This window comes from Grus americana, chromosome 1 (genome assembly GCF_028858705.1).
Source record: "Grus americana isolate bGruAme1 chromosome 1, bGruAme1.mat, whole genome shotgun sequence".
NCBI classification, from domain to species: domain Eukaryota; kingdom Metazoa; phylum Chordata; class Aves; order Gruiformes; family Gruidae; genus Grus; species Grus americana.
This window is the reverse complement of record NC_072852.1, coordinates 198,396,768-198,424,715: the sequence shown is the minus strand read 5'-3', so window position 1 is coordinate 198,424,715 and position 27,948 is coordinate 198,396,768. Positions and strand designations below refer to the sequence as shown.

Sequence of the window (27,948 nt, the reverse complement as noted above, 5' to 3'; positions counted from 1 at the left end):
CGAAAAATGAATTTCAAACTAGTGATAGGTACAGACCACAGAAATTGGTACAGACCACTGTACAATGACAACTTTCAGAATCAGTTCTGGATTTTAGGAAAATTGCTACTATAGACAATGCTTAAATATTTTCTATACAACAACTTGTCTTAACAGAATGGTTTATAATGAAAATAAGGGCATAAACACATAAATACAGAATAGGATTCAAGTGAGAACTAAGATATTTGCTATATTTCCTTAGAACAGCTGGGAGATAGGTGATTGTTCTGTTTTCACTAGCTTAGTGGTTGAAGCACTTTGTTGGAAAGCTAGATTCAAGTGCAACTCAATTTCTTTGTTTTACAATTTACTAAAAATTCTATAACCTAATCCATATCTTTATGCTTTGTAAAGTAACTGAGAAGGTTGAGGCCAGAAAAATACATGGTAATATGTATACACATAAGAAGTCCTTGTTAATATCGTAGAGAAGGAAAGATTGTTATTGTGAGTCTCGTGTAAAGGTTTTTTCTTTTACAACAGCTGCATCTCTTCCAAAAGAAAATCCCCATAAAAGTTTTGGAATTAGCAGGGTTTTTAGAAGCGCAGAAATGAATCAATGAGATGAGTGGTGACTGAGGTTGTGGACTGGGATTCAGTAGAACTAGAAAGCTAACTTGGCCAAAATTCCAAGTCTGAATGCAAGTCATGAGGGGGTCTTAGTTGTTTTCAGCACAGAGAAAGTAGGTGCTATGTATGAGCTGTGTATAAAGGAAGATATAGCTGAAAGGAGAGGGAGGGAGTGATATGGTGGAATTCACTAACTCGATCACCGGAGGTGAGAGAGATAACAGAATGAGTTAGGAGTCATGGGGAGATTGGATGTTTTGGGGGGAGCAGGTGTGTCATGCTAGAGATATGAAGATGGTCAGGCAAAAAAGAGGGTGCAAGCTGGTATCATGAAGGGTGAGCAGACTTGTCAAGTCTCATGCATAAGCATAAGACTCTTCAGTGTCCACCTACATCTTGCCCATTGTTAGAGTGTAAAACTGTGACCCAGACGTAACAGTGCAGTCTGATGGATACCTGATAGGTGGGGCCATAAAGCAAGACAGAAGTAGCTGCCCTGCCCAGTGCCTTTGCATATAGAAGTGCAAACTCTGTTTTGTACTCTTACAGATAGTGTAAAAAGTATGATAGAGGTAGAATTTAGAGTATTATTTAGGAGGTGTGAAATTTAATTTTCAGGGTTGCTTTTGTAGGCAAGTATGTTATGTAGATCCAAGGGGGAATTTGAAATTTTATTTTTGAAATTTTTTTAGCATGAAACATTACTAAGTCTGGTGTGTGTGTGTGTGTGTTTAAACAACAGGGGAAAAGAAGCTTTCAGTTTGTGGCTTTGTATTTCTTACTATATTCAGCTCTGGAAAAAAGCACGAGTTAAGTATTGTGGTTTGTGGGTGGTTTGAAGAGATTTACTGAAATTGAGTGACACATTTTCTCTATCTCTTCACTCCTGTAGCTAGTGTTCAGTGCATTAACAGAAATACTTAGTTTCACACTTTAGTGAGGATTGTTTTCTATGTTAGGCAGTATTAGTTAAGGTTTAGTCATGCAAAAAATGCTCTTGAAGTACAGATTTGAAGGGATGTGGTTTTGTTTGGATGTTTTGGGTTTTTTCATATTGTCCTTAAGTTTGAGGACTGAAAGGTTCTGGGGGGTGTTTTAATTTATAAAGGCATTTGTAAATATGGCACTTTATAACAGTGATCCTACTAAAGCAGTATTACATGCATTGACGTAGCTTACTTATCTACTTGGCAAATAAAACCCAAAAGCATAAAACCTAATACCCTCAGTAATTATGCTTTTCTGTCAATTTAATAAAGAAATGCTAAACTAAAATAGGAAGGTTATAGTTTACCATAGTACACTGTTCAAGTTGTGGTTTTACTTGAACTATTTTTATTTACAATCTGGTAGTCCTGATTCTTAGGACTACTTTTTCTGAAAATATGAATGCTTAATTAATTTCAGCGTGTAAGCAATTACTTCTCCCAGACATAAATTGGCTTTCAAATTCTATGTTTTGGTACACTAGAACTGAAATAGCTAAACAGGTTTTGCTCAAACCTAAATGTGAGTGGAAGCATAATTTCCTTTATAAATAGAAGTACAATTTTCTGTGAATCGTAGCGAAGGATGTGATGCTGTGGCTGTTACTGACATGTGGTTGAGAGTAGTCTTGCTGAACTACAGCTTGAAGCAACAAAGTATGTTAAGTCAAAGGTCAGAAAACAAAGGGAAAAGGGATTTAATGATATACTTGAAGTAATTTGCAGCACAGGGGGAGTTTTGTTTGCTTGGGTTTTTTTACATGTGAGAAAGCAATGATGTAATTATGCTGTATTTTAATGACAGTTTCTTAATAACAAATAATGTGTCTGTTTTCCTATCAAATATTTAGTGCTTGTGGATAGAACTAGGTACACTGCTGGATGTGTGAGCATGACTATGTCTAGATATGTAGTAAAATACAATGTTACCAGTAGGGGTTTTTTGTTAGGTTCCCTCCCCAAAATGTTTTAAGCAATTGACCGACAGGTTTCTTTTTTATATTAGTAACAAAACCCCTCAACCTATATTGTTGAATAGAAAAGGCCAGCTACTGGGTCATGCAGCAGTGAACCATGTGAACTGTTGATATAACACACATTCCTATTTCCTTCCCTCGAAATTCAGTTCAGGTAGAACTTCTACTGCTGAGTAAGCTGAAGCAGACAGTTCCAATGCCAGGACTGTAGAGCCCTCACTTCACTTATTTATGAGAAACTGCTTCATCTTAGTTACAAGCTAAATTGGTAGATTTCTTTTTTGTTATTACTGACTAGACAAAAATAGGAACTATGTTCCTTTCAAAAACCAAGTAGAGTTAGTAGGCTAAACACTGTGAAAGGAAAACTGGAGTTCTCAAAGCAAAAATTAAGATAAATACCATGGTACATATGGGTACTATGACTTAAATACATTGCCACTGAATTGATCAGCAATCAGTTTAGAGCATAAGTACACTTGTGCCTATACTTTCTTCCTTTTGCCTTTGGTAAACTGAGTACATGATGTTATGGAAATCAAAACTAATATGTTGGTACCTAATTATGATATCTACTTTCTTTTTAAACTTAATGGGATTTTTATTGTGGATTTTATGGTGGATAAAACCCAGTTAAGTCAACAGTCATTAGCTGTCCCTACACTTAAGGGAAGACACAGTAATACCTGAAGATCAGGCTTAAGAATCTTAACACAGGCTGCACAGGTGATGTAAGGTATGATTAAAGCCTAATCAAATCAGGTCCTGTGTGACAGTCCAGTCTGTTCCCATGTTGCCAGATACACTCAGATATACCCCAGACTTGCATCAACCATATGGGTAAATGTGCAGGGCAAAATACCAGCTGTACAGAGTGGGTACGTACATATACATATACACCTATATATGTGTGTGGATATATACTTACTCTTACAACTATTAACTCGAGTTATTTATGTGACCTTTGTTGCTCTAGTATGTGAGCATTTCATAATACTTTTCTAAGTTAAGAAAAGGCAACAGGATTTTCCTAATTGATACATGAGACACTAGCACAGAAACCAACTTGCCCATGGTAATGCAGGAAGTTTTTGGTAGAACGGAGTGGAAAGAGGCCACAGAGTGGAACAAGAGGATGGAGACTCTTTCTTCACAAGGTGCCACATGAATAAGACAAGGGGCAACAGGTACAAATTGTACCAGGAGAGAGGTTTTACCTCTGTATAAGAAAAATTTTTTACAGTGAGAACAGTCATTCACTGGAACAACCTCCCCAGGAACGTGGTAGAGTCCCCATCACTGGAGGTTTTTAGGATGCAGTTGGACAGGGTGCTTGATCATATAATCTCAGCTCCCTGTCCCATGAAAGGTTGGACCAGATGTTCTCTCAAGGTTCCCTCCGACCTGGGCTGTTCTATGAGTCCATGATGAGTGTTTAATTTTAGTTGCAAACTAGTGCTCCATCTATTGGATTGACCTTCTTGTCTGCATAGATAAGCAACTTCAGACACCCTTTATAGCATGAAACAAACAAAATAAACAAAAAAACCCTCCAGCCTTATTTCATGTAACTATTTCCAAATCTAGACTATTCTTGTCAGCTTTTGCTGTCGCAGTTTGGTGGGACTCTCTTTTTCAAGAATGTTTAAAAGTAATTATTTCTTCCTTAAAATAAAAAAAAATAATATACCATCAGCTTTTCCTTTCTGATTCCCTGTCAACTGATCTAACAGCAGCACTGCAGATATTACATTAACTAAGAACTAAAATCCATTGATTGCTTATGTTGATTGTATTTTTTTATAAAGTACTTTTAACATATTGCCATCATAAGAAAGCCAGCTTTGTTATTGTATCAACAATTTAGCATTGATGGGGAAGGGAGTGAAAGCTGCTTCTCCTGTTTGTTTGCTTCTATTTGTTCATTTAAAAAAAAAAAAATTTGTATATGCTTTTCTTCTCATAAACATGTGTCCTTGGTAGTTTCTGTGAAGCTTTTGAACCATTGAAATAGCTTGGTTTTCAGCGCGTAGGGTTTTTGTTTGGGGTGGTTTGTTGTTTGGGGTGTTTGGTTCTTTTTGTAAGCAGTGCTTTCTTCTGGGGTGGGAGACTAAAATGATTGTATCAATTCAGAAGGAAGTGTTTGCTTCATGTGGCTCAGCATTATTTCATTTCTCATCCTTTTAGTAGGAAACAAAGCATCATGTCGTTAACCAAGTGGTTTAATATCTTTCATTCTTTAAGTGGCATCAGGTTGCCAGTGCCTGAATAGTCATTGGTGTGGCGTGATAGTAAGAGCCTTTTTTGTCCTATCTTACTAGTAATGTGTTTCTGTATAAATCAAACCTTATATATGATTCAAATTTATATAATCGTAATTAATGCAGAAAAAATAAACTGGGATAGTTTGGGTTTCGGCCTTTTTCTGAAAATGTTCCAGTACAGAAATGAGAGTCCTTCCAGTCCTTTCACCATAATTTGCTTTTAAAAAATATATATATATACCTATAACTCTGTATAGCTTCCATGTGGGTTTTTTTTTATTTTCTATATGAAAAAGCAATCCATATCTCAGCCTCATCAAGCTTATATTGCAGCTCAGAACTTTAGCTACAATTCTAGATTGTTTTGTCAACAGATCACATCTGAGGTTGTAGTTCAGAAACATTGAAATGACAACTTTGGCAACAGTAAGTTCTTTCCACAGTGCCCTGCCTTGCAGTTATGCTGACACGGTAGATTTTTAGGGTGTACTATGGAACACATCACTGAACTGATCACTTTTAACCTGGATCAGTCCCACAATCAGATTTACAGCTCAGCCTCATAATCAGTTGTAGCAGTACAGTTGAGGACAATGTATGATAAGGAAGAAAAAGCAGAGATGAAAGGGAGAGAGTGTCTTAAGCCAGCATTGCCACCAAATAATGATAAGTCATGATAAATACTGTCACCAAGAGACTGTTGCTGTACAGAGAGCCTGTCAGACAGAGGCAGCTTGATGGTTGCTAAGGCAGGGCTATGTATCATAGGTTGCTTCCTTGCACCAGGTATATGATGAAGGAAAAGGAGACCTGCATGTTGGCTCAGAAAAGGAATTGTGCGTTAAACAGGAAGGTACTGTTTGAAGCTACTCCTGAATGTAACAGTCCTTGTACAGAACATCAAAGGTGGTGTGCCATCTCTGATGTTGTCCCAGTAAAGTTACTGAGCAGCTGCTACCATGTTTAGCAGTCACAATGTAACTTTTCAAAGCAAGAGAGCTGTTTGTGAGGAAGCCTGCCGTAGCTCAGCTCAGGAGAGGCTAAGGTGTTTCTGGGTCAGTCTCCTGGAAGCTAGAGCAGCTGCTTGTAGGCATGTCAAATCTTACTCCCTGAGCACGAAACTTTTCTGACTTTGCACTTTGCCCCAGCAGCTGAATCTGACATGTTTGCAGCACACTGTTGCAGCCTGTCCTGCTCAGAGACTTCTGCTGATAGATACAGCTGATTATTGGATTCTAGATGAAGCTGATCCACAGCCTAAGGAATTTTTTGGAAGCTAAAACTGTATGCTATTTAACAAGGCCATATACTCAAAGATATTACTAAAAACTTCATTTCCCAGCACCAGTGTAGTGCTGTAACCTGTTATATGACCTGACAACAATTAAAAGTGTCTTAATGACTGGAAGGCTTTTTCTTGAGAATACTCAAATATTCTCGTAATCATCATGGCCTAAGTGGAACTGCTGTGTGCTGTACTGTCTAGGGACTTACGTAGGTTGTGGATAATCAGTGGAACTAGAAACAAATTCTAAAATGTACTTGCAGATTACGATCTTAATAATGCCCAAAAGCATTTTTTAAATGAAATTTGAGGTTATTTTAATTGAAAGAATGTTTAAAATCTAATTTACTGTTCATTTACTTGCTGCATTGCATTTAACTTTTAGGGAAAAACCATATCACTTAACTCCATTACCCTTTATAGTCTGCTATACTTTTGGTCGTTCTGTCTGAGTCAGTCAGTTGAAAGAAAATGTTAACATGCCAAGGTAATGCTTTAAGAAGTGTCTGTATTATTGTATGCTTTTAATATTTTTAGCTTGAAACTAAGTTATGAGTTTAGTTCAGTAGTTTGCTACAGATTCCTAGGTGGCCTTGACCAGTCATCTCACTTGATAGTATCTCACTTGATACCTTAGTGAAACCCACTTCTGAACAAAGTCGTTCTGGGGATACATACATTAAAGGTAATGAGAAGTCACAATATTGTGATAGTGAAAGCTATATAAATATCCAGAAAACAAAAATGCATTTGAATTTTGAGGAATTTTTAAAACTAATTTTAATGCAGTTTTCTAAATTAGTGTTTGGGTTTTCATGGCTTGTACTGTGTATCATTTGAGAAATTTTTAATTAATGTTATCTGGTACCACTGGTGGTAGCATTGAAAAGGGGAAGTGGAAAGAAAATAGTGGGCTAAGTGTTCTTCACAATACAAGAAATAAATATAGTGTATATTGACCTGGTCTTTTTTTTTTTTTCCTGGCACAAAAAAAAAAATTTTTTTTTAAACCTGGCTAATTGAGATTACAAGTTTTATTTCTTTTTTCTGCAGTTCTGAGGTGAACTGCCACAGGAGATGAGCCCTCTTTTTAAAATCTGAGTGGGAGGATAGAAGGGGAGAAGGGAGTTGGGAACTATTCAGATCTCATCAGCCATATAATTTGATAGCTTTGTAAATAGAGCGCTAAGAAAACTGGTGCACATCAGTTTTGCACATGTACTGATAAAAGATGAACAGTCGATTGTTTGTATCTTTGCTGGACTGCTAAAGTCCAAGATTTCAAAGGGTTTGAATCCATCGTCTAAATCATATCCTTCAGTTTTGGAAATGTGGTTAATTATGAGTACAAATCTGTTTGAAGTTCTGCCTGGTTTACAAGCTTAAATATTTATTTGCACCTGCCAGGCAGTTACCTACCTCAAATATTATGTGAACATAAAAAGCACATACATAAAGTTGTAGTTGTTATGGATTATATCTGCAGAATTCCTGGCAAGGACTTATAAGCCATCTTTGAAAAGACTGGAGACTGTAAATTCCTTGGGCAGAAGATTTCTTTATATTGCATCCACCATTTTTATAGCTTTCAAGTAAAACATTTCATGGTACAAAGGACCACTAAGATGTGTCCATACATCCAACTATAGCAAAGCAGATCCGATAGAGCTAGAAGCAATTTACTCAGGCTTTGGTAGTTTGGGCCAGTGAATTGAAAGCATTTAGTTCTAACTTTATTTCCTAGTGTTTGCTTGTTTTTAATCAGAAACTTCAAAGGTAGTCTGAAAAGGAAAACTTATAATTAAGTTAATTTAAGCCTTATAGTTAAAAGTTTACTAGGACTTGGGAGGGACTAATGCCAAGTGATTTATCAAAAGATACAAATATACATGGTTAGAGTGAAACTATATAATATACTCTATAACACTACTATTTGGATGATCTAAACAGAAGGAGTAAAGAGTAGGTATTTAGAGAGAATGTGTTAAGGAATAATGACATTCAATGAAAAAGTTTATTCACACTTAGGAAGAGCAAAATCTCCTACCAGAAGTTAGTCTGGCTCCAGTCCCTGGTGATAGTCATGTAGCTTTGTATACAGTTTTACAAGTGCGTAAATGAAATTGAGTGTAAAACTGAACACAGTAAGATATTTTTAGGTGACATAAAATATAAGTGCTGGAACCTCCATTATTTTGGCATTGATTCCTAGCAGAAAGTGGTAGGTTTGAAATAAAATGGTAGCAAACACTCTGTGTCTGAAGTAAATTTAAAAAAAAATAAAATATTTTCATCCCCTTTTGCCTACCAGCTTTATTACAGTTGATATCTTGCAGGAGGAGCATGCTGTACAGTCTATGAAACTGTAGTATGCTTTTGTTGTTCTTACTAACAGCAATGATTTGTCTATCTGCTTATTAATCTGCATAATACTCAATAGTAAGAAACTACATTTCGGCTAAAAAAAATTAAAACTTATTTTTTAAATTCTTGGGCCTAGAGACAAAGGAAGACAACTATTTTTAGTGTCCATTTGTAGTTGCTTTCTTAGAATTGTTGGTTTTCTGTGTATTTGAGTGCTTGTTCTTCTTCAGAGGACAACAGAGATATTCTTAACATAAAGGAAAATTGGAAATTCTTAAAATGTCCAGTACAATGCATCTGAAGTTGTTTATTGTTACTTTATCATTGCAAATTAGGGGCACTATAAAAATACATATTGGCCAATTCCATCACAGAGCTTGTTCCATAGGTGCTTTCCCAATGCAAACATTGAAGAAACCTGAGTGCGTTTCTAAAGTTCAAAGCTTTTTTTACTGCAGCAGATTTGCTTAGGTGGGTGACTTTGGAAGAAGTTATTTATATGCATCTAACATGCATGTGTTGTGAAGGAAACGGGTGGAAACCTTCTCTTAAGTTGCCCCAATTGAAGATTTCCTGCAGTTTTCCCACTGGGAAGATGTCCTATTCTCGCACTGAGACCACACGCCAGAGAAGGAGGTCCCCACACTGTGCCTTTCCTTCCTACCCCCTTCCCAATAAGTCCTTTCTAGCAATTTGTTGTATTCCTCTTGCTGTTTTGTGATGTCACTAATGCATCAGATCTAACTCCAAAGCACTGCAAAAAAAGTAATGATATGCAGATGAGAAAAGGGAATAGCAATTCTTAGTAACTTGATAACCCTAAGAAATAGTGACATAAAAATCAAATAGATTGATAGTTCTCGATAATCAGTTCATAGAATTCCATCCCAAAACTATTACATATTGTTGGGTGAAGTGTTTCTCTCTGCAGCCTGTTAGTTGTATTAGGTGTCCTTTTGCAAATGAAAGGAAATAATTTCTTTAAACAGCTAAATTTGGGATACATAACCAACAATAATGATATTCCTTGTATAGTAAAATACCATGCCTCCCTGTGATCCACAGAGCTATTAAACTTTTCCAACAGTTTAAGAACTGTTAGAACTGGAGTGGATTGAGTTTCTGAAATTTTTAGTGGCTAAGCAACGTTTCATGCCTAGCTGATGGTCATTAACCAGCTCTGTTTTATTTGGTAACAGAAATTCTAAGCCTTTGAAGATCAGTGTGCTCTCTTTGGCAATTAACTTTGTTCACCTTAGCTATGAACCTTAATATCAAAGTGCTTCTTTGCTGGTTTTGTAACTGAGTAAGTGCCTTTATACTTCACTTGTCCCAGTTTCTGCACTTTCACATGACTGACCTAATTAAAAAACAGACAGCTCAATAATTCTACCATAAGCTAGTAATAATGAAACTGTGGGAGTCCTTGAAGCCCTTTATCATTCAAATACCCATTGGTTTCATGAATAAAGTGGATGACTAAGTATTACTTATAGAAGTAAGGGAGATTATTAGCAGTGGAAGACACATTTGAACTTGCTGAAAGGATGGCTTTTGTCTCTAGAAAGACCTACTCTCAGTAATAATTACACTAGGTCTTCATTTTATCCCAGCATTCTCTTCTTGTTCACACTTTCAGTGACTGAATAGCTTGCTATTGCTTGTTAATCCCTGCAGGAATGCGGCTTTGGATATGGGGAGGATGCACAGTGCATGACATGCAGGCCAAACAGATTCAAGGAAGACTGGGGCTTTCAGAAGTGCAAGCCTTGTCTGGATTGTGCATTAGTTAACCGGTTTCAGAAGGCCAACTGTTCTGCCACCAGCAATGCACTATGTGGAGACTGTTTACCAGGGTAAGTCCATTTCTGAAGATGAGACTTGAACAAAATCAAAACTAATTTGCATTAACATTTGCTTGTTCGTTTTTTCCCAGATAAATGTTTGTGTCCTTTATGTATGTATGAAGGTCCTAGGTTCTAATCCTGGCCTTGCCAACAATTTACAGTGTGATCTAAGCACATAATTTCAGAATTGCAGTCTTAATTATCTCATATATAAAAATGATTTGATAATTACCTACCTGATCTATGAGAGTATTGCCTATACAGCACCTGAGCAAAATACTTCAAAATATTGTTACGGGTGACTTACTTCATTGTTATAAAGAATTGAACATTTGGAAACATACACAGTTACCTTCCTGAAGACTGATCACATCATTTGCCTGCTTTTTCTCCCCCTCCTTAGGTCAAATATGTAATAATTCTCATACACATGTAATTTTAGGTCAAAAGTAGTGGCTGTGGTTTATGCTCCTGAATTTCCTTCACCATGTTGGTAAATTCACAGAGCATGATCCTGGCTGAAAGTCATAAATGGATCTGAAAGAATTGTTTTAGAACTAATCATAACAGTGTGGAGACTCACTGAAACTGCCGTTGTAAATCAAGACCTGTGCTTAGTTTCTTGTCCAGTCACCCCAGGTCTCTGTTGCTAATCTTCTGTGTTTGTAGTATTAAGTATTAAGATCTCTAAAAGGCTATTCTTTACATTGCCATGTTCCACTATTACAAATACCTGCCATGAATTTGTTAAAAGACATTTCTGGTGCTTTTTTGAACTGTGGATTGGTAGTTTAATTGATAGTACTAGTTTATGAAAACTGATTTGCAATTGTATCAGCCTTTGTATTTTCAGGGTATATATTTCAGAGATGCCTCAAAGTTTATACATTTGTTATTTTTATGTATCTCAGCCTTTTTTATTTTTATATACCTTTTTTTTTTTTTTTTGTAAACCAGCTATCAAATACCTGAAGACTGTTTAAGCTCCTACAGTTATTCCTCTCAAGCCAGAAGTGAGGTCTTTTAATTTAAAAAAAACTTCCTGAAGCTTTGGTAACTAATATTAAAGTCACAGTTATAAGCAGGTGCAGCCCCAGGTGTTGGATGTTACTCACAACTGCTTTTGATACTACCTGCAGTCACGTAGTGGATTGATTTATGCTGTTATTACATATTAATATATATGTATTGTAGGGCTTATTTGGCTGTCAGCAGAGAGAAATTTTTCTTCTTGTGGTGTAAACATTATAAGCTAGATTTTGGAACATGAGAAAGGGACAAAAAAGAAGCCAGAATAAAACATGAATTAAGGGTAAATCTAAACTGGGGGACCTAGGAATGCTTCTTGGTATTCTGGTCTAGAATGCATTCTAGATACATATGTTGAATACATGTTAAAATGAGAGCTGTTTCCACAACCTGTTTTATTGGCAGCAAAGCTGAAACATGAGGAGAGAGGGAGTCATGGGTAGGGAAGTCACAGGTCATCTGGTCTGGACGTTTTGGGGAACAGAACTGTAGAACACGCCACCCACTTATACCTGTCCATCAGTTTAGATGCTGCCTAAGCAAATGGAGGGTATCAGGGCTACGAGGATGATGAGGGGACTAGAGCATCTCTCTTATGAGGAAAGGCTGGGAGAGCTGGGTCTGTTTAGTCTGGAGGAGAGAAGACTGAGAGGGGATCTCATCAATGCTTATAAATAGCTAAAGCTTGGATGTCTAGAGGAACAGGCTAGACTCTTCTCAATGGTGCCCAGTGACAGGACAAGGTGCAATGGGCACAAACTGGAACACAGGAAGTTCCATCTGAACATGAGAAAAAAGTTCTTTACTCTGAGAGTGGCAGAGCACTGGGACAGGCTGCCCAGAGAGGTTGTGGAGTCTCCTTCTCTGGAGATATTCAAACCCCGCCTGGACGCAATCCTGTGCAACCTGCTCTGGGTGATCCTGCTCTAGGAGTGGGGTTGGACTAGGTGATCTCCAGAGGTCCCTTCAAACCCCTACCAATCTGTGAATATAACTAGCCAAACCAAATGGTTTAGCTAATGTTTTACCTCTCAGCACTCATATTTATTTCTGTTTTGCATGGGTTTCCAATGTGCCATTCCCTATTGTTCAGCTTCAAAACACTACAGTAAGCATGTCAGCTAAAAACAAATATTAACACATTTCAGTCAGAGTAAATGATCACAGTGGCCCCTTCAGTCTTACAGCCTATGAATCTGTTTCTGTTCACATTGTTAAAGCATGAGTTTCTTGAGCAGTTGGAAAGCTGTTTGCTTTAGCTGATACAGTCTTCATGCTTTAATGGCATTTGCAGTGTTAGCAATTTAACATCAGTAGAGTTAGTACCTTTTCTTTAATGTGCCACTACTACTGCAGAAAACACTTAATTCACATAACTCATCTTCAGCAGACCACAGGTGTTGATTCTAGCGTAGTACTAATGACTGGTTGTAAGACAGACAGTCTGACCTACTTGATTAGGGAGCTGTTATAGATAAGTTCTTTAGAGGATGCCATAGTCTCATACAAATTTGAAATATAACACTCTAAAATTCTGGTTTTTCATTTGGTGCTACTCTTGTTCCTTGGTTTAGGAATGCAGGCTTCTGCCTGTCACTGTAGTCAGTCAGCTCTTCAAACATAAACTCAATGGTAAAGTTCTTGAAATGTTGTTAGGAAAAAAATGTCTCTTTGGGTACAACAGCCTGCCTTTTTTTTTTTTTTTAATGTTTTTGCATGAATTTCTTTAGGAATGAGTAGCTAGCTGTTCAGTTTGCTTTAGAGTTTTGTTTTATTATTCACTTGTTACTGCTTGTGGTCTCTTATTGCTATTACTTACCTAAAACATCTGACTGATACTTCTGTTTGCAATATCCATTTTTTCATACCTTGGAATGCTTGCTATCTAGAGTTTTTAAAGTATACATTTAAGTGTGAATATGAAAACAATGTAGAGAATTGGATCTTGTACACTGGGACTCGTGTAGTCACTCCATTAATTTGCATTCACAGTCCATGCACGTTGTGATTTTGGTTGGAGGTGAAGATCTTCCTGGAGGAGAAGGAAAAGTCTGAGAGGGATTGTTGGTTTGTTAAAATACAGTTTTGAAAAGCCATTCTTATTGTTTTGCTGTTCTATGAAACAATCAGAATAATCTTGTTTCCTGAAGATTTTGTCACACACCATGTTAAAAAAAATTTTTGGGGGGTGTGGATGCCATTCTGTACAAGTACATAAATGAACCAATTTATGAGTGATTTTTCCTTCTCTGAACTAGAGGATATCTTAGGGATTTTAACCAGAAAACATTGACATCTGGTCCATTGTATACCATTAGTGGTGATAATTACCTTGTAATATCTTATTTCTTTTAAGAGAGTTATGTAGATTAATCAGTTCCCTTTTATTTTTTAAATGTGTAAATAAGCTTGCATAGTGTAAGCTCATCATACTTTCCTCGTATGTCGTGATCTATGTGGAAAACAGGATATTAATCTCTGTTTGAAATCTCCAGAGTTATTTATTTCTTATGTGAATATATGATTATAGTGACTATGCATTTGGACTAACAGATTTAGAATTTTTCCTCAATTTACTTTAGATCAACCGCTGTACTATTAATTAATATCTATTGTACATTTGTTTACTTTTATTTTCTTCTATTTTCTGATAGTTTGCATTGGGACATAGACTGACAAAAGTTTGTAGTTCGATGATTTTGTTAAAACACCTGATTAATTTTGTGAGGGAGAAATAACTAATTTAGACTTGTTTTTTCATTCCTTTATCTTCTAGATTTTATAGAAAGACTAAGCTTGGAGGCTTTCAAGACATGGAGTGCGTTCCTTGTGGTGATCCTCCTCCTCCCTATGAACCTCACTGTAAGTGGTCTTTTCCCCCTACTGGAGAAAGATTCACTTTTTTGCTTTAGGATGTTTTCTGTTTTAACTTGAAAGCTTGGCAAAAAATGATAGTCATAGGTATGAAGAATTCTTTTAAAGGCTTGTTTTCTTGTTACTAAGTGATTTTGTTAGTATATTTCAGCAGGTCCAGCACTATCATTGCAAAGTTCCCTCATATGACCAGTCACTTGAGGATAAACATTCCTGTCATACCACATGATTAGGGAATCTTGAGGCTACTTCTGATGTTGTCATATTAATTTTAATTTCTGGTTTGTGTTAATGCCAAAAGAAAGACAGTCTTCCTAGACCCTCTGCCTACTGTCAGGTAGGCCTCAGTGAGTATGAATTCTCTCCCAACACCCAAAAGGGGTAATTTTTTGATACCTTTAAAAATAACTATTGTACTGTTACAGTGAGAGAGAACAGTATAGATAAATATCTTTACAGTACTATATACATTAAGAAGAAAATTAGTAATCACTTTCTCTATTTGTCTTTGGCCAATGCGAGGATTAGAATCTCTTTAAAAGGAGAGAACCTCTTTATTATGCAACAGAAACCTTTTTGCTACTTCTTCCAAGACTACTGATGGTCTACATCCCATCAAGTTTTTAAGTCAATAAAAGGAGTGAGTTATTCTTGCTATGTTTATTCATGTCAACTTTCTAATATGAAAAAGAAGAAGCGTTAACAATTGCTTATTTTTCATATTTCTGGTGGCAAGTTGTGATAATTGGGAATTATTTCCAGCTTTTACAGAAGCAATAATAAAAACTTTGACATCATTAAAATGTTCTTTATTTACATTCTAACCAGCTATTGAAATCTTAAATAACGGAAATCCTACCATGAAGTACAATTACCGTATGTCACTGGTTTTCAGAAGGCTTTTGTTCAAATTTGTATATTGCTTCTTCAGGTCTCTAACATAAGCTGTCTCAGTTTAGGAGAGCTATATGCCTTCCTCAGAGCAGCCTAGGAAGTTATTCCTACAATAGTAGGTAAATGAACTGAAATCTGTTTGAGTTTTACTTAACATCAGATAGGTGAAAATATCTCAGTTTTAAGACTAAGTCCAAACATGATGCTACAAGGAAGTATAACTGGTGTGTGAAAGCAAGCTTTTTCCACCTAATGCTGAAAATGTTTGCCGTTTATTTTAGTAATGAATATATTTTGATAGTTAAGATGGTTAAGACTGCATTACTTGAAGTTAAATGGAGACAGACCATTAGGTGTATGGGGCAAGTTCTCAAAGATCAGAGGACTAAGTTCTAATTCTCTGCCTGCCTTATCCTTTCTTTCCACTGTGAAACAGAAAGTCAAATATTAGTGCAGCTAACTCTTATATTACAGATGAAAAGGAAAAGTTTAAATGTCCTGTTTCAATGAATTAATTGTCCTGTGAGGTGTGTAGCAATCTTTTGTTTGCTTAAGAACGTTACCATAAGGGCGCAAAGGCTCACAGCCCCCTACCTGGACTAAAGGCTCATGCTAAAGCTGAGACATGGATGAAGTTCTTTCAGCACTAGTAGCAGTTGATTATTACCCGGTTAGCTATAAATCTAAATACTTGCTTTTATCTTCTTTCTTTCTGTAGACATTTTAAAACAGATCTGGTTTAAATATTTACTCATGAGAAAATGAGTTTGTGAATTGCTAGAGGCAAAGTTGAAAGGATTCTATAATGAACAAGTAAAGAGAGTATTAGAGGCCGGGAGAATTGCTATCACCTTTGTGTAAACTTTAAAAGGGACACAATGACTTATGTGTGTTTTTTAGGATGTCAGAAAATTAAATACACAATGATATAGTTACATTTTAATTTGCTTAGTTCAGGTAAATAAACTGTAAATACCAATCCTATATATAGGGTTGGCATCTAAATATTAAATTAGAAATGAAAGCATGTTTTTAAAATTACTATTTATGTTCACTGTCTAAACTGAAGATATTTTTTCTCACGCAAAGACGTTTTTTCCTCAACTGAATGACAGGAGTCCTTTGAACTGGGAACTAGAGTGAAAACCGAATTAATCAAAGATGTAATTTCTGAAATGGAAGGTAGCATAGACTATCCCAAACTGGTATCTGTTCAGCAGAGAAAGAGTGACATAAATACAGTTCAATGATTCTTTTTTCTCAGCACCACTTTAGGCTTGCAGAGTTCACTCTCCTGTCTGCTCAGGCCAGTGTGGTGCTGCCCCAATGGTTGTGCTAAAACTGTTAATGACACTCTTCAGTAAGCAACGTTGTGAATCTATCCATGATATAAAATGAATTAAAATAACTCCCTTCTTAAGGTTATTTTTAAATCTAATGAGTTCGTTAACCCCAAAATGCTCGTGGTGGCACAAGTGGAGAGATGTGGGAAAGGCTGGGGTAAGGAGCAGAAGATTTTCCAAATGATAATACTGCTTTCTTTGAGCAAGCATTATGTTTTCAGCTAGTCTGTCTTAGCAAATAAACAAAAAACCATTAGAAACCATATTCCTTATCTTCTTTTGGTCATAAGATGGCAGATAAAATAATTCTATTGCTTAATTTTTATCAGCTTGGCTATGTCAACTGTTCCTACAAGTGGTTCCTGTTGTATTGTTGTGACCTGTGACATTGAACTTTTTCGAGCTGTATTAAAAAAGTAGTTCCTAGTACTTCCACATTGCTGTTCCTTTCTGGACCAACCTGCAGTCAGTGGTGTTTCCCTGTTATGTGCAAATTCAGTCTAGAATTTGGCTGTACAAACAGTTAAATTGGAATAAATTGTGGGAGTCAAGGAAGAGAGGAAATGAACATATAGGCGCCAAGAGCATTTTACAGCCAAACCACCACCAAAGGAACAGCTTTGTCTTTTTTTTTTGTAATTAACTGCACTATTATATTTAAAATATAATAATAATAGCACAGTATGTCCAGCCAAACTCATTTTTCCTTCTCCAGGATTACTTCTGCTTGTCTTCATGACATAAAGCAAGGAGCATGGGAAGCTGGGGGGAGTCAGGACAGGGGCAGGATACCATTCCGTGTGGAGCTTGGGAAACTAGCCTTTACATGTTCCAGGAAATAAACGCATTCTTTGCTTCAATGAAGCAGAAATGTTTTGTTGAATAAGTCACAGCAGTGGAAATATCTACAGTTTGATTGTAACATCATGTGCGTTTGAAATAAACCTGCACTTCGGTTTAAAATTGCTACTTTTTTTGGCATGAGCCATGTTTTGAAATACTCATTTCAGTGATAGTGGTTTCAAATAGAAAGAATATCTTGAACTAGAAAATAAGTAGTTTTTATGAAGACGAAGAATAGAAGTATAGACTATGGCTTGTTGAGACAAAATACATATAGCAGATCATAGTGAAAACGTTACATTTTCATGTGAGGCATCCATATCTTATCTCCTTTCATTTTTGTTTCTTTAAGGGACTTCTACAACACTTTGTCTACCTCCACTAAGATTAATCGCAAAGCTCCCTTTACAGTTTTCTTCTGTAGATATTTCTTTTTTATTAGTTTGCTTCTGTATATTTACAGAATTGTTTTTCTGAGAATTAAATATGTGTCCTAAACTGCAGCTGAGTCTCACTCTAAATCTACAAGATATGTTGTTTCACTAATCAAAGGTGCTGTTTAAGGGATAAAATCTGGTGGTATTTCCTTCTTCCTGGTGTTAAAAGTAGCTAGTATAGGAACAGTAAAATTTGGTATAAATCTGCTTATTTAAATGCACAAGATTAGGATCTGTGATTTTGTAAACTTTCATGTGAGTGTAATGGATCCTTGGAGTATGCAAGGACTATACTTCAGAACAAAGAAGATAAAAAGCTGAGTACTACAGTCAACAAGGGAATATTGTAGGGTGACAAAACACATGATTAAAAGGGGTGGAAGCTGGAAGCTTGCTGGCTATGTATATATTCTGTAAGATACTTTCACTAGTGGTAAAAGAGAAAAATTCCCACTGTCTCAGCTTTGCTGGAGTTTTTTTACATTATTTCATTAAACATAAATACAGCATTTTAACTTGAGAGTAATTTTTGGATGACATTCAATTCCACATTAGCTCCTCTGTTTACATAGTGGAATTTTAATTTACTTGTATAACTTTCTTCATTCTGTTTGCAGAATTTTGTGATTTGAAAGCCATCAGACTCCAGATAAAGTTTTTCTAGCTATTAAGTTTTTCTGTAATTTTTATTTGGTTGCTTTATACAGTAAACTTTGTATTACTAAAGCAAAGCAGCCTTTGAAGGTAGGCTGCCTATGTGCATATGAGGCAACTGACAGCTGAAAGTATGTCACAAGTGAAACCAGTCTTAATTATTTGGTTCTATTCCAACATATATGTCCATCTTGCTTCAGTATTTTTTCTGATTTAGACTTACCTCACAGCATCTCTCATAATCCTTTTTGACATGTTGGACACTGTGCTAGAAAGCAGCTGGAATATTGTATAAACCTTTCTCAAAAGTCATAAGGAATGACAGCTAATTTAAGTACAGCTAATAGCATCACTAGCTTATAAATTTCAGTACTGTTTTATTACAGAGACATTAGCTTTCCATTGTCTCATAACTGAGATGTACACTTTTGTAAAAATGCAATAAGTCAGTCTGATATTTTCCATATGTGACCTGATGGTAGAGTAACTTGTCTTCAGGAAGTTTGAAAGAAATTTGACTAGGTGTTTCAGAGATACGAGAATTGCTATTCATGTCTTATAAAGTTTTATTGCTTTCGTTCATCATAGAGCAAAGAGAGTTAACCTAGAAAACATAAATGTTTTCAATTCCTTGTCCTTGGTAATTGTGATGCTTCTGACCCATTGGGGAGAGATTCATGTATGACTTAGAGTCAAACAGCTCCTTTTCTTCATGTTCTGAATTCACTTTACATGCTGGGCTCCCCTCCTAAAACAAAAAGTTGCAAACAAAGAGGGGGCAGATTTTTTCCTTCCTTTAATCACTGAATATACCACTAAGGTCAGTTATGATAGTTCTGAAATGTTGCTTAATGGAAAGGAAATTTAGATTCATTGCATAGTTTAATCATGTTCCAAAATTTTTCCTTGTCTAGATCGGAGAATAGCCCTTTTTTTACATAAACATTTCCAATTTGCTTTCACTAACTCCTGTTGTCTGTACTTCAGTGTTAGCCTTCTCAGGTTTTTAGAAGTACTTAAGGCTTAAATAGCCAAATAGACCTAGGATCTTGACTCCAAAATTGCATCACCAACTGTTCTGCTCAACAGCTACCGAACTGTGCAAATGCTTAAAAGTCCAAGGGACCTACAACCGTTCATAGACTATGGTCTGCAGGAGTATTTCACTCATTCTGGGTCCAGGTGGCTTGGACACATTGCAGCTTTACATTACCTTCTTAAGATAATGACACTGTTCATAATTCTCCTGTTCTGACTGCAACCACAGGTGATGGTTAAAAAATAAATTCCAATTTAATACAGCTTTTCAAAAAGAAGGTAGAAGCATATCTGCTATCTTTGCTGATTGGATATGCTGATGAAAGTATACCAGCAAGACTATTCTTTTATTGAATGGAATTTTTTTCAAATAGTTAAGAATTTGAGTTGTATTTTTGAAGTAAAGATTAAGCTGTAAATTAGTGAATTTCTGTTTAAATGATTATCTGACTAATCAACCAAACTTTCCTCCCTAATTCCTGCTTTATGTGTTTGTGTGAAGTACAGGTGACTAGGTCAGACTTTCTATTTTGATTATTCTGCTCTTTAATCTTTAATGGGCAGTCCTCTGTTTTGCTTCTTGCTACCTTTGTATTACTAGATGTGTTAAGATTGACCAGCAAATTATAGAGGAGGTCTGCTGATAACATCCAGTGGAAATTTAAGAAGCTGAATGTGGCTCTGTAATGGCTCTGCAAAGTTTAGCAAAAATCAATGCATATCAAAAAAAGGAAGAAAAATAAAAACAGGGAAAAGCTTTACCTCTGATCCTTTTTTTCTCTTTTTTTTTTTTTTTTTTTTTCCTTTTCCCTCCCCCAAATAAAAAGTGTGATCAACAGGAAGGGAAGTATGTGACAGTTTTCAAGAAACTGGTTTATAAGTAATGGGATGAAACTTGGTAATTGTAAATTCAAGCATCAGGAATTGTCATGGTTTAACCCCAGCTGGTAACTAAGCACCACGCAGCCACTTGCTGACCTGTACCCCCCTGCTGCTCAAGGGGATGAGCAGGAGAATGGGAAAAAACTCATGGGGTGAGATAAAGACAGTTTAATAGAATAACAAAGGAAGAGACTAATGATTGTAATAACTAATAATAATATGGAAACCAAGTGATGCACAAATGCAATTGCTCACCACATGTGGGAGGCAAAAAACAAAGCCCAATGCCCAGTCTGTTTCCGAGCAGTGATCCCGCCTTGCGGCTAGCTTCCCCATTTCTATATGGAGCATGATGTTGTATGGTAGGGAATATCCCTTTGGCCAGTCTGGGTCAGCTGTCCTGGCTGTGCTCTCCCAGCTCCTTCTGCACCTGGCAGGACATGGGAAGCTGAAAAGTCTTTGACTTGGTGTTGGCACTACAACTACCTAGCAACAACTGAAAACATCAGTGTGTTATCAATGTTATTCTCATCCTAAATCCAAACCACAAGACTATACCAGCTACTAGAAGGAGAATTAACTCTACCTCAGATGAAACCAGGACAGGAATACATTCTAAAATACAATTTATTGAACCGAAAAAGTTTAATGCACTACATAATGCACTATAGTGAGTAATCTTGGACATTAGGGAATGAATCTGCACAAAAGAATCGTGAAAAGATGTTTCTGCTATATGAACTGGTGTGGGTTTTGTACCTTTTCATTCAGAAAAGTATTGTCTTTCCTTGGTTGTATTTGTACTTCTTTAATGAAAATATTTTCTGAGCAGCTTTATAAACACAAAATATCCCTGACATACAAATAAATATTTCTGTGGCATATGCTAGATCAAGGTATGCTTTACTAACATAAGCTTTACAGTAGCAGTGCAAAGCCAAACAGAAGTTGGATTTAATGCATACTTCTTGGAGGTATTTCTTTCTGGAGGCTCTATAGAAGAATATGCTTTGACTCCCCCTTTTGTGTCATTTTTCAAGAAAATTGTTAAACCTTTCCTTTTATTATATATGGTAATTATAGTATGTGATGTTTCTTTCGGCAAAACATGGTTTGTTGGATTGATTTTACGCATGTTGCCATAATTAAGGCTGTGTCAGATGAATTGTGAAAGTTTGGGTCAAAATGTAGATAGAAAGTTTCATAGTGAAGAGTTTTATGTATGCAAAATTTGTCTGATTGAGGTGGTACATAATGGCAGAAGGAAGCCCAAACTGATACATAGTGAAAAACATCTGTCTTTGAGTAAATAAACAATATTGTAACCTCACTCTGTCTTGGCAAAACTAAAGACTAGGCTTTTTATGTGGCTCTGAAAAGAATACTTTTTCCTTTGATCGGGGGGACAGTCATATATCTATACATTTTATGAAAAATACTGTTGATGCTATTAAGTGATAAATAAGGAGGTAGAACACTCATTTTACCTTAACATGCCAATTAAGACATTTGTACTTTTTTAAGGATTCACAGTTTACTGTCTCTGATGGTAAAGACCCATGAAGATCACTGCTTCTATTGCTAGCTGAAAAATGAAGGAATGCTGTAGCTCTTCCAACAGAGCAAAAATACCAAACCAACCCTTTCTAGTTCTTTCCTGCTGTTACTTTGTGGAAGCTTGTGATGTAACACAGATAGGATGCTGCTATAATGTTTCCTCTTCCAGAATCAGTATGGTGTGTTCCACCCTTGTGCTGATTGACCCTCACAGGCGTGCATGAGGTTGTTAGAGGTTCTCAAGATGCTTTCTTACTGACAGGCAAACGTTTCCTATCATTCTACTTCCATATTGTTTAAGTTCTAGATTTATCTGGATTGAGCTCAATTGGGCTTGTTGGCTGAACACCTGTCAGAGTGTTTGGTGGTTATCGTTGAGCACGTGAATCATTTCTTTAATGCCTGCGTCATACTGGTCTCTGGATCTGTGAAAGAATTTTCCTTCTTGGCAGCTTAGCATTCTTTGGGGGGAAACTCCTTTTTCCTTCCTGGCCACTGAAGGCCAGGTTTCTGAGAACAGAGAATTTGTCTTCAATTTTTTTTAACTATTCCATATTTGAAGCATGCTGTATGTTGTCAGTGGCCAAAGGTGTGAGACTTGTCATCTCTGGCTGCTAAAAATAATTTCAGAATTGTAAATTCAAGTGTTATTGCAAACCTCATAATATTTTAAACATCAAACTTTTTAAGAAACATGACAAGATTAGAATTGCATCTTCTTCAGTTTGGTTTCCTAAGTCAACACAGTATATACAATACTGTTGTCATTTATTATACTTAAATCCTTTTGACCCTCATGACTAATTTCCGTCCATGCTGACAGAGTAACAGATACCTCAGACAAGGAATTTTCTGATTCTATGAAAAAAAGTGATCTAGTAGTGAACCGGGAGTTACATTAGTGTGCTTACTGAGAAGGTTGTAGCGTAAGCTCCTACCATGTTTGTCAACAGCAGAAAATCAACAGAAAGGAAAATGGTGTAAAACAAATGGTAATTTCTGGACCTCTTGAAGGTGCACATTTATTATTATTGGGTGAGGAACAGGAAAATTTGAATACTAGAAGTTTGAAATTTAAAAATTCACCTACTTTAATAGAAAATCCAGAAGTTTACTATTAGCAGTCCCTACTTAGAAAGCTGTTAGCAATATAAATACTAAATGATTTTTAGAGCAAGCAGAGGTAATGTAAATGGCTTCCATCATACAAACAGAAATCATAGAATAAATTAGGAATGGAAATGTTGTTTTTCAACACTATGTGTTTATAATCTGTGAAAATTTAATATATGAAATACATATGATCATAATCCAGTAGAGTTTTAAGTAGGTGATATGAAGCTGAAGTGATATTTGACCAAGCTGAATTGCACTGAAAGGCATTGGCTTTCTAGTTTCAGCATGAGAATTGCACTAATTGTGTGTAATCTACTTTTATCTACTAAAGCATGTATTCATGTTTTTCAGAGAGAACACAATATTCCAGTGTAAATCTCTTTGAAAATACATTCATCGTTGCTTACTACAATCTAATGAAAAATGTATAGCTGCAAATGAAAATGTCAACTTGTGATATTTTAAAATAAATTTAATCAAATTTCATTTATTTCATGAATTCACATCACAGGCTTATGCAAGTGTTAATAGGAGTTTACACAAATGGTGCCCATCTGGCATTCAGAAGGTTATATCAAATCAGTACACGGTAATGTATAGGGCAGATTTCGTATCTTTGTTGTAACTCACAGCTGGCAACCCTATCTGCTAATCCTAGTGAAAGCTTCAGTTTGAAATACAAAACTACTTTTGAACTTGCATATGCTTCCCCACAGACGTCTGGAGCCTTGGTGATGTGTTTCTTTTATCATTCCTTTTAAATCAGGGAATGAATTGTGGCAGTAAGAGTGAAGTTAGGGATTCATTGCATTGTCAGGCAATGAATCCTTAAATATCCATTTTAAGAGCATGTTTTATATAAGAAAAGAAGGTTGAGAGTGACCAAAATACTGGTTTTGCATGGTTTTGTGTAGTAAAAATTCACTGTAGAGACCTTGCTTCATTATTAGGTTAAAAAATTCCTTAGTGTATACAACGATGAAGTTTGTCATTGCAGTATTCACTTCTAGTTTGTTCATCTAAAATATGATCAAGCAGTTTGCAAGCATATTTAGTTTTGTTTCTTGACACTGTTAAGTACAGTTAGAAAATGAAATTCTCAACTGCAGAGTATGAGAATTTCAATATGTTTTTTCAAACCAGTTTACCATACTTTTGTTTCTAGTAGTAACTTGTGCAACCTTTCATCTTATGAGTCAATCCTATAATTAGTATCCTTCTTTGCCAGAGGCATACTGCATGTTTGTTTTAGGTACAGAATGTCTGCAAGAAATTTAACTTAATCATTACTTTTTAATGTAAGAGCTGGTTAGCTCAATTACACTAGATTAAAGTGAACTTGAAATTCCTGAGTTACAGAGAAGGGGCTAATCGTTGACCTATACTGAATAAGTACTATTTCCTATGTTTTTTTTTCTTATATGCGCTTACTAATGTGGCTAGCCCTTTAGCCCAATCTCACAGTGGCTATAAGTAATTATCTGTTCGTTGTATGGAGTGGGTTTGCAAAGTTCTTATTTAACTTGGACATCAGGTTGATCAAAATTATTCCAGTATTGCATACATTGCAGCTTTAGCTGCAAAACATTTTTTCAGTTAACTTTTACTTTATTGTGTTTGAGGATAATCTGAAAAAATGAGTAGTAGTTACAGCTTTGCAGTAATTTTTTATTACTGTTTTTTAGACATTTTCTAATTACAAAACCATATGACTGTTTTAAAAATACGCACTTATTAACATGCTTTTACTTTGTGTTCAGACTGAAAATATTAGTTAAATTTATGTCATTCAATGACCCAGCTAATTCTGGGAATAGCTGCATTAACACCACTTTAACAGCACTGAGTTTTGGTGCCTACGGTATAAATACATGCTGACTGCTATGGCTTTTGGGGACAGAGAGTCCAAGTTGTGACAGTATAAAACACTGCTAAGCAAACGTACAGCAGTGTGTTGGGTTTTTTTATTCTACTTTTGCTAGTAGATACTATTGGCTATGTTGGTTAGCTACAAAATACTTAACGCTATGTTTCTGATAAATTTCTTGTTTAAAAAAAATACAGTAGAAAACAGGGAATCCTTCTAGGCTGAAATTTTCCATGCTGCCAACTCTCTATTAAGGAAATCATTGTCAAGTGAAAGAAGCCTGAAATATCACTCCAGAGGACTGGAATGTATTCGAAATAGAGTAAGATGCAATAGCCTTAAAACAGGAGTTGTGCACTAAGGGCCTTAGAAGTAATGATTCATTATAAACTAACGTCTCATGAGCTGGAAACAACCTAAGAGAAGAAGGACCTAATGTTTCCACTGATAGCTTGTATCCTTCCAGTTGCTGTCCTCTACTTTGCTCGCCTTCAATTTTTTGGGTGGTAGGCCTCACACATTCTCACTCTTACTGGTTCACTTGTGCTAAAGGAGTGCGCTGCCAACCTCCTCTTTTACAAAGATCATAGAGTGATCTCACGTATTATTTTGGGCAGTGACATGTGCCTTTGAGGTATAGGCTGTGACCGTTTCTTAAAAAGATTAGCTCTTTGTTATAGCTTTCTTAAATAAAGGGTTGTATCCACCAGTTTTAATAGTTTCATTTAAGTCCAGTGGTATAATTGTATGTGCATACTACTGAATGTAATTTATAGTTACTGTATCTCGATGTGGAAATGTGGGCTGGAATTAATGCACCCTAATTTAGGCATGTAAAAGTTAATGCTTAACACTGAAGTTGTCAGCCCAAACTCCTACTGATAATCAGTGGAGAGAATTAGATACCTCAAGAGTTCAGGCAAGCCAGATAAGGTAAGCGTCAATGACTAACACTAAGCAGTCTTTCAAGCCATTTCAGATTAATTACTTCTCTGGAGATTTCTATTTCTGGCTCTGTTTTAGAAAGAGAGCCTAAGGTCAGTAGCTCTGACTTTGTCTTTAGACCTTCAGACTTCTGAAGTAAGAGTTTCATCTAGATGCCAGTATCGGGTTAGATGAAAACTGCAAATTGAACATTGAATGATTGTATCTATCTTCCTAAAACCTGATCTTCCTCTTACCTTTTTAATTAATTTTAAGGAGGAAAACTGAAGTTTTAGAGTATAAATTATTTTTATTTTTTCACTCCTGATAAAGAAATAAAAATGTAAGTTAAAAATGAATAAAAATACTTTTCTTATTCTTTGATAAAATGTTTCTTACAAACTGAAGCCCCCATTCTAAGAAAACTTGCCAAAGTTAGAGTGTGCCAGAATTGAGGCCTGCAACCATAATTAGATTCCTTTGTACATAGTCACTCTGATACAGGTTTTATTTACATTGCTGCATATGTTATTGCCCACTGGGCCTTTGTTTGTTTAAAGCACAGGATAGGCAAAACCTGTAATTTTATGTCTGGCCTTATTTGCTACACACTATTTTATATTCCATGCAGAATGTGAGTTACTAATTACCACTGGGCTTTTCTGTGGTTCTGCCACTGTAAAGCAGTTGTTACAAATTTTGCAGTTGTTACTGACTTTCATCTTTACAATAGAAGTGACGTAAAATGTGTAATGTCTGTTATACAGTTAATGAACTGAAACAGAGAACTTAAAGTCAAACTAGTCAAAGCCGTCCACAACCCCATGTCCTTACTTGACAAACCCAGAGTAGGGTGCCTCTTTCTTGACTGCGGATATCTATCTAGAATGGCTACGTCTATAAGCTGGTCACCTTAGGCTCGCTCTGTAGTCAGTGGAGCGAAATGATCAAGGGAGGTGTTTAAAACAAATCAGATTAATTGCACCCTAAATGAGCTCTTCTCCCCACCACCACCACCACTGTGTAGAGAAAGTTCAGGTGACTCCCTCAGAAGCAGATGTTTGCTTTGGTCAGATGAATCTCACAATAGAGCTTGACTTTTCAAAGATAACCTTGCAGAGTGTCTTCTGTATTCCATGACTAATTCCTATTGACTTCTGTTAAAGAGGGGAGATGTTATGTTTCAGATTAGGTAATATAACAAAGCAAGGATCTTGTATGCAGCAGCCTTTTGTTCTGTACGACTTGACTTTATCCCCAAAGCTTTAAGTCATGAATTAAAAACTGCAAAACTGCTTTTTACAAGTTATTATTATTTCTGACTTCAAAGCTACAGCTTTTTCATCTGTAGTATAGTTTTCATGTGCATGCTTACTAGGGCACAGTAGGTAACTTTATAGTAAATAATGACATTTACTTTGATATTTGCAGTATTACAATAAGCTGGTGATAAATGTCCAGCTTCTAAAGGTGTTAAGGCTATATGTTATAAAATTATGAAAATTTATATTTAATCCCATGTATTTCAGTTTACTTACCCAAAAAAGTGTTTTTAAAAGATGCTGAGGTTGCAAAGTTGAACATTAAAAGGTTAGAAAATACTGGTAGGGTTGGTTATGCAAGTCTAACTGGCACCTTAATTCAGAATTGTAATTCAGCCCAGTTGTGTGTAAGTATTATGAAACAATCTTAATTACATAAACACACTCTGTGTTTTCCACAGCACAGATTTATTTCTGCACCCCCCTCTCCCCCCACAATATGTGGAAATGGCTAACAGTTATGTTTAAAAAAAACACCAAAAAACCCCCAACAGTCCCCCCTTCCCCCCCCCCAAAAAAAAAAAACCAACCCCAAAACAACAACCCACCACACCCACCCCACATTCAGAAGTATGTGCCTTGCCTGGAGAATTTAACCAAAATTAGTGATATTTTAACATAATTATAAACAGGAAAAAAGTAAGTGATGGGGAAGCCTGAGTGTTGTTTATTTAATTTTGCTGCATTCTACATTTCACGTGACTATTGGCTATGGGAAGAGGGATCTTTACTACTTCTGCTGAATCTTTACAACTGGGCACATTCATCTGAAGAAAAGAAACAAGCTTTTACCCAGCTCGGCTTATAACCTAGTAGCTAAAACAACCTCCATG

General features: G+C 36.1%; 1 protein-coding gene across 3 annotated transcripts in view; it reads left to right on the top strand.

Annotated features, from left to right (window-relative positions):
• Positions 1-27,948, top strand: part of TNFRSF19 (TNF receptor superfamily member 19) — a 60,951-nt gene that overhangs the window by 14,059 nt on the left and 18,944 nt on the right. For all 3 annotated transcript variants that reach the window (XM_054809077.1, XM_054809067.1, XM_054809086.1), the window contains 2 exons: positions 10,166-10,344; positions 14,141-14,226. In XM_054809077.1, the coding sequence (XP_054665052.1) occupies positions 10,166-10,344; positions 14,141-14,226 (265 nt within the window). The remainder of the gene's footprint in view (positions 1-10,165; positions 10,345-14,140; positions 14,227-27,948) is intronic.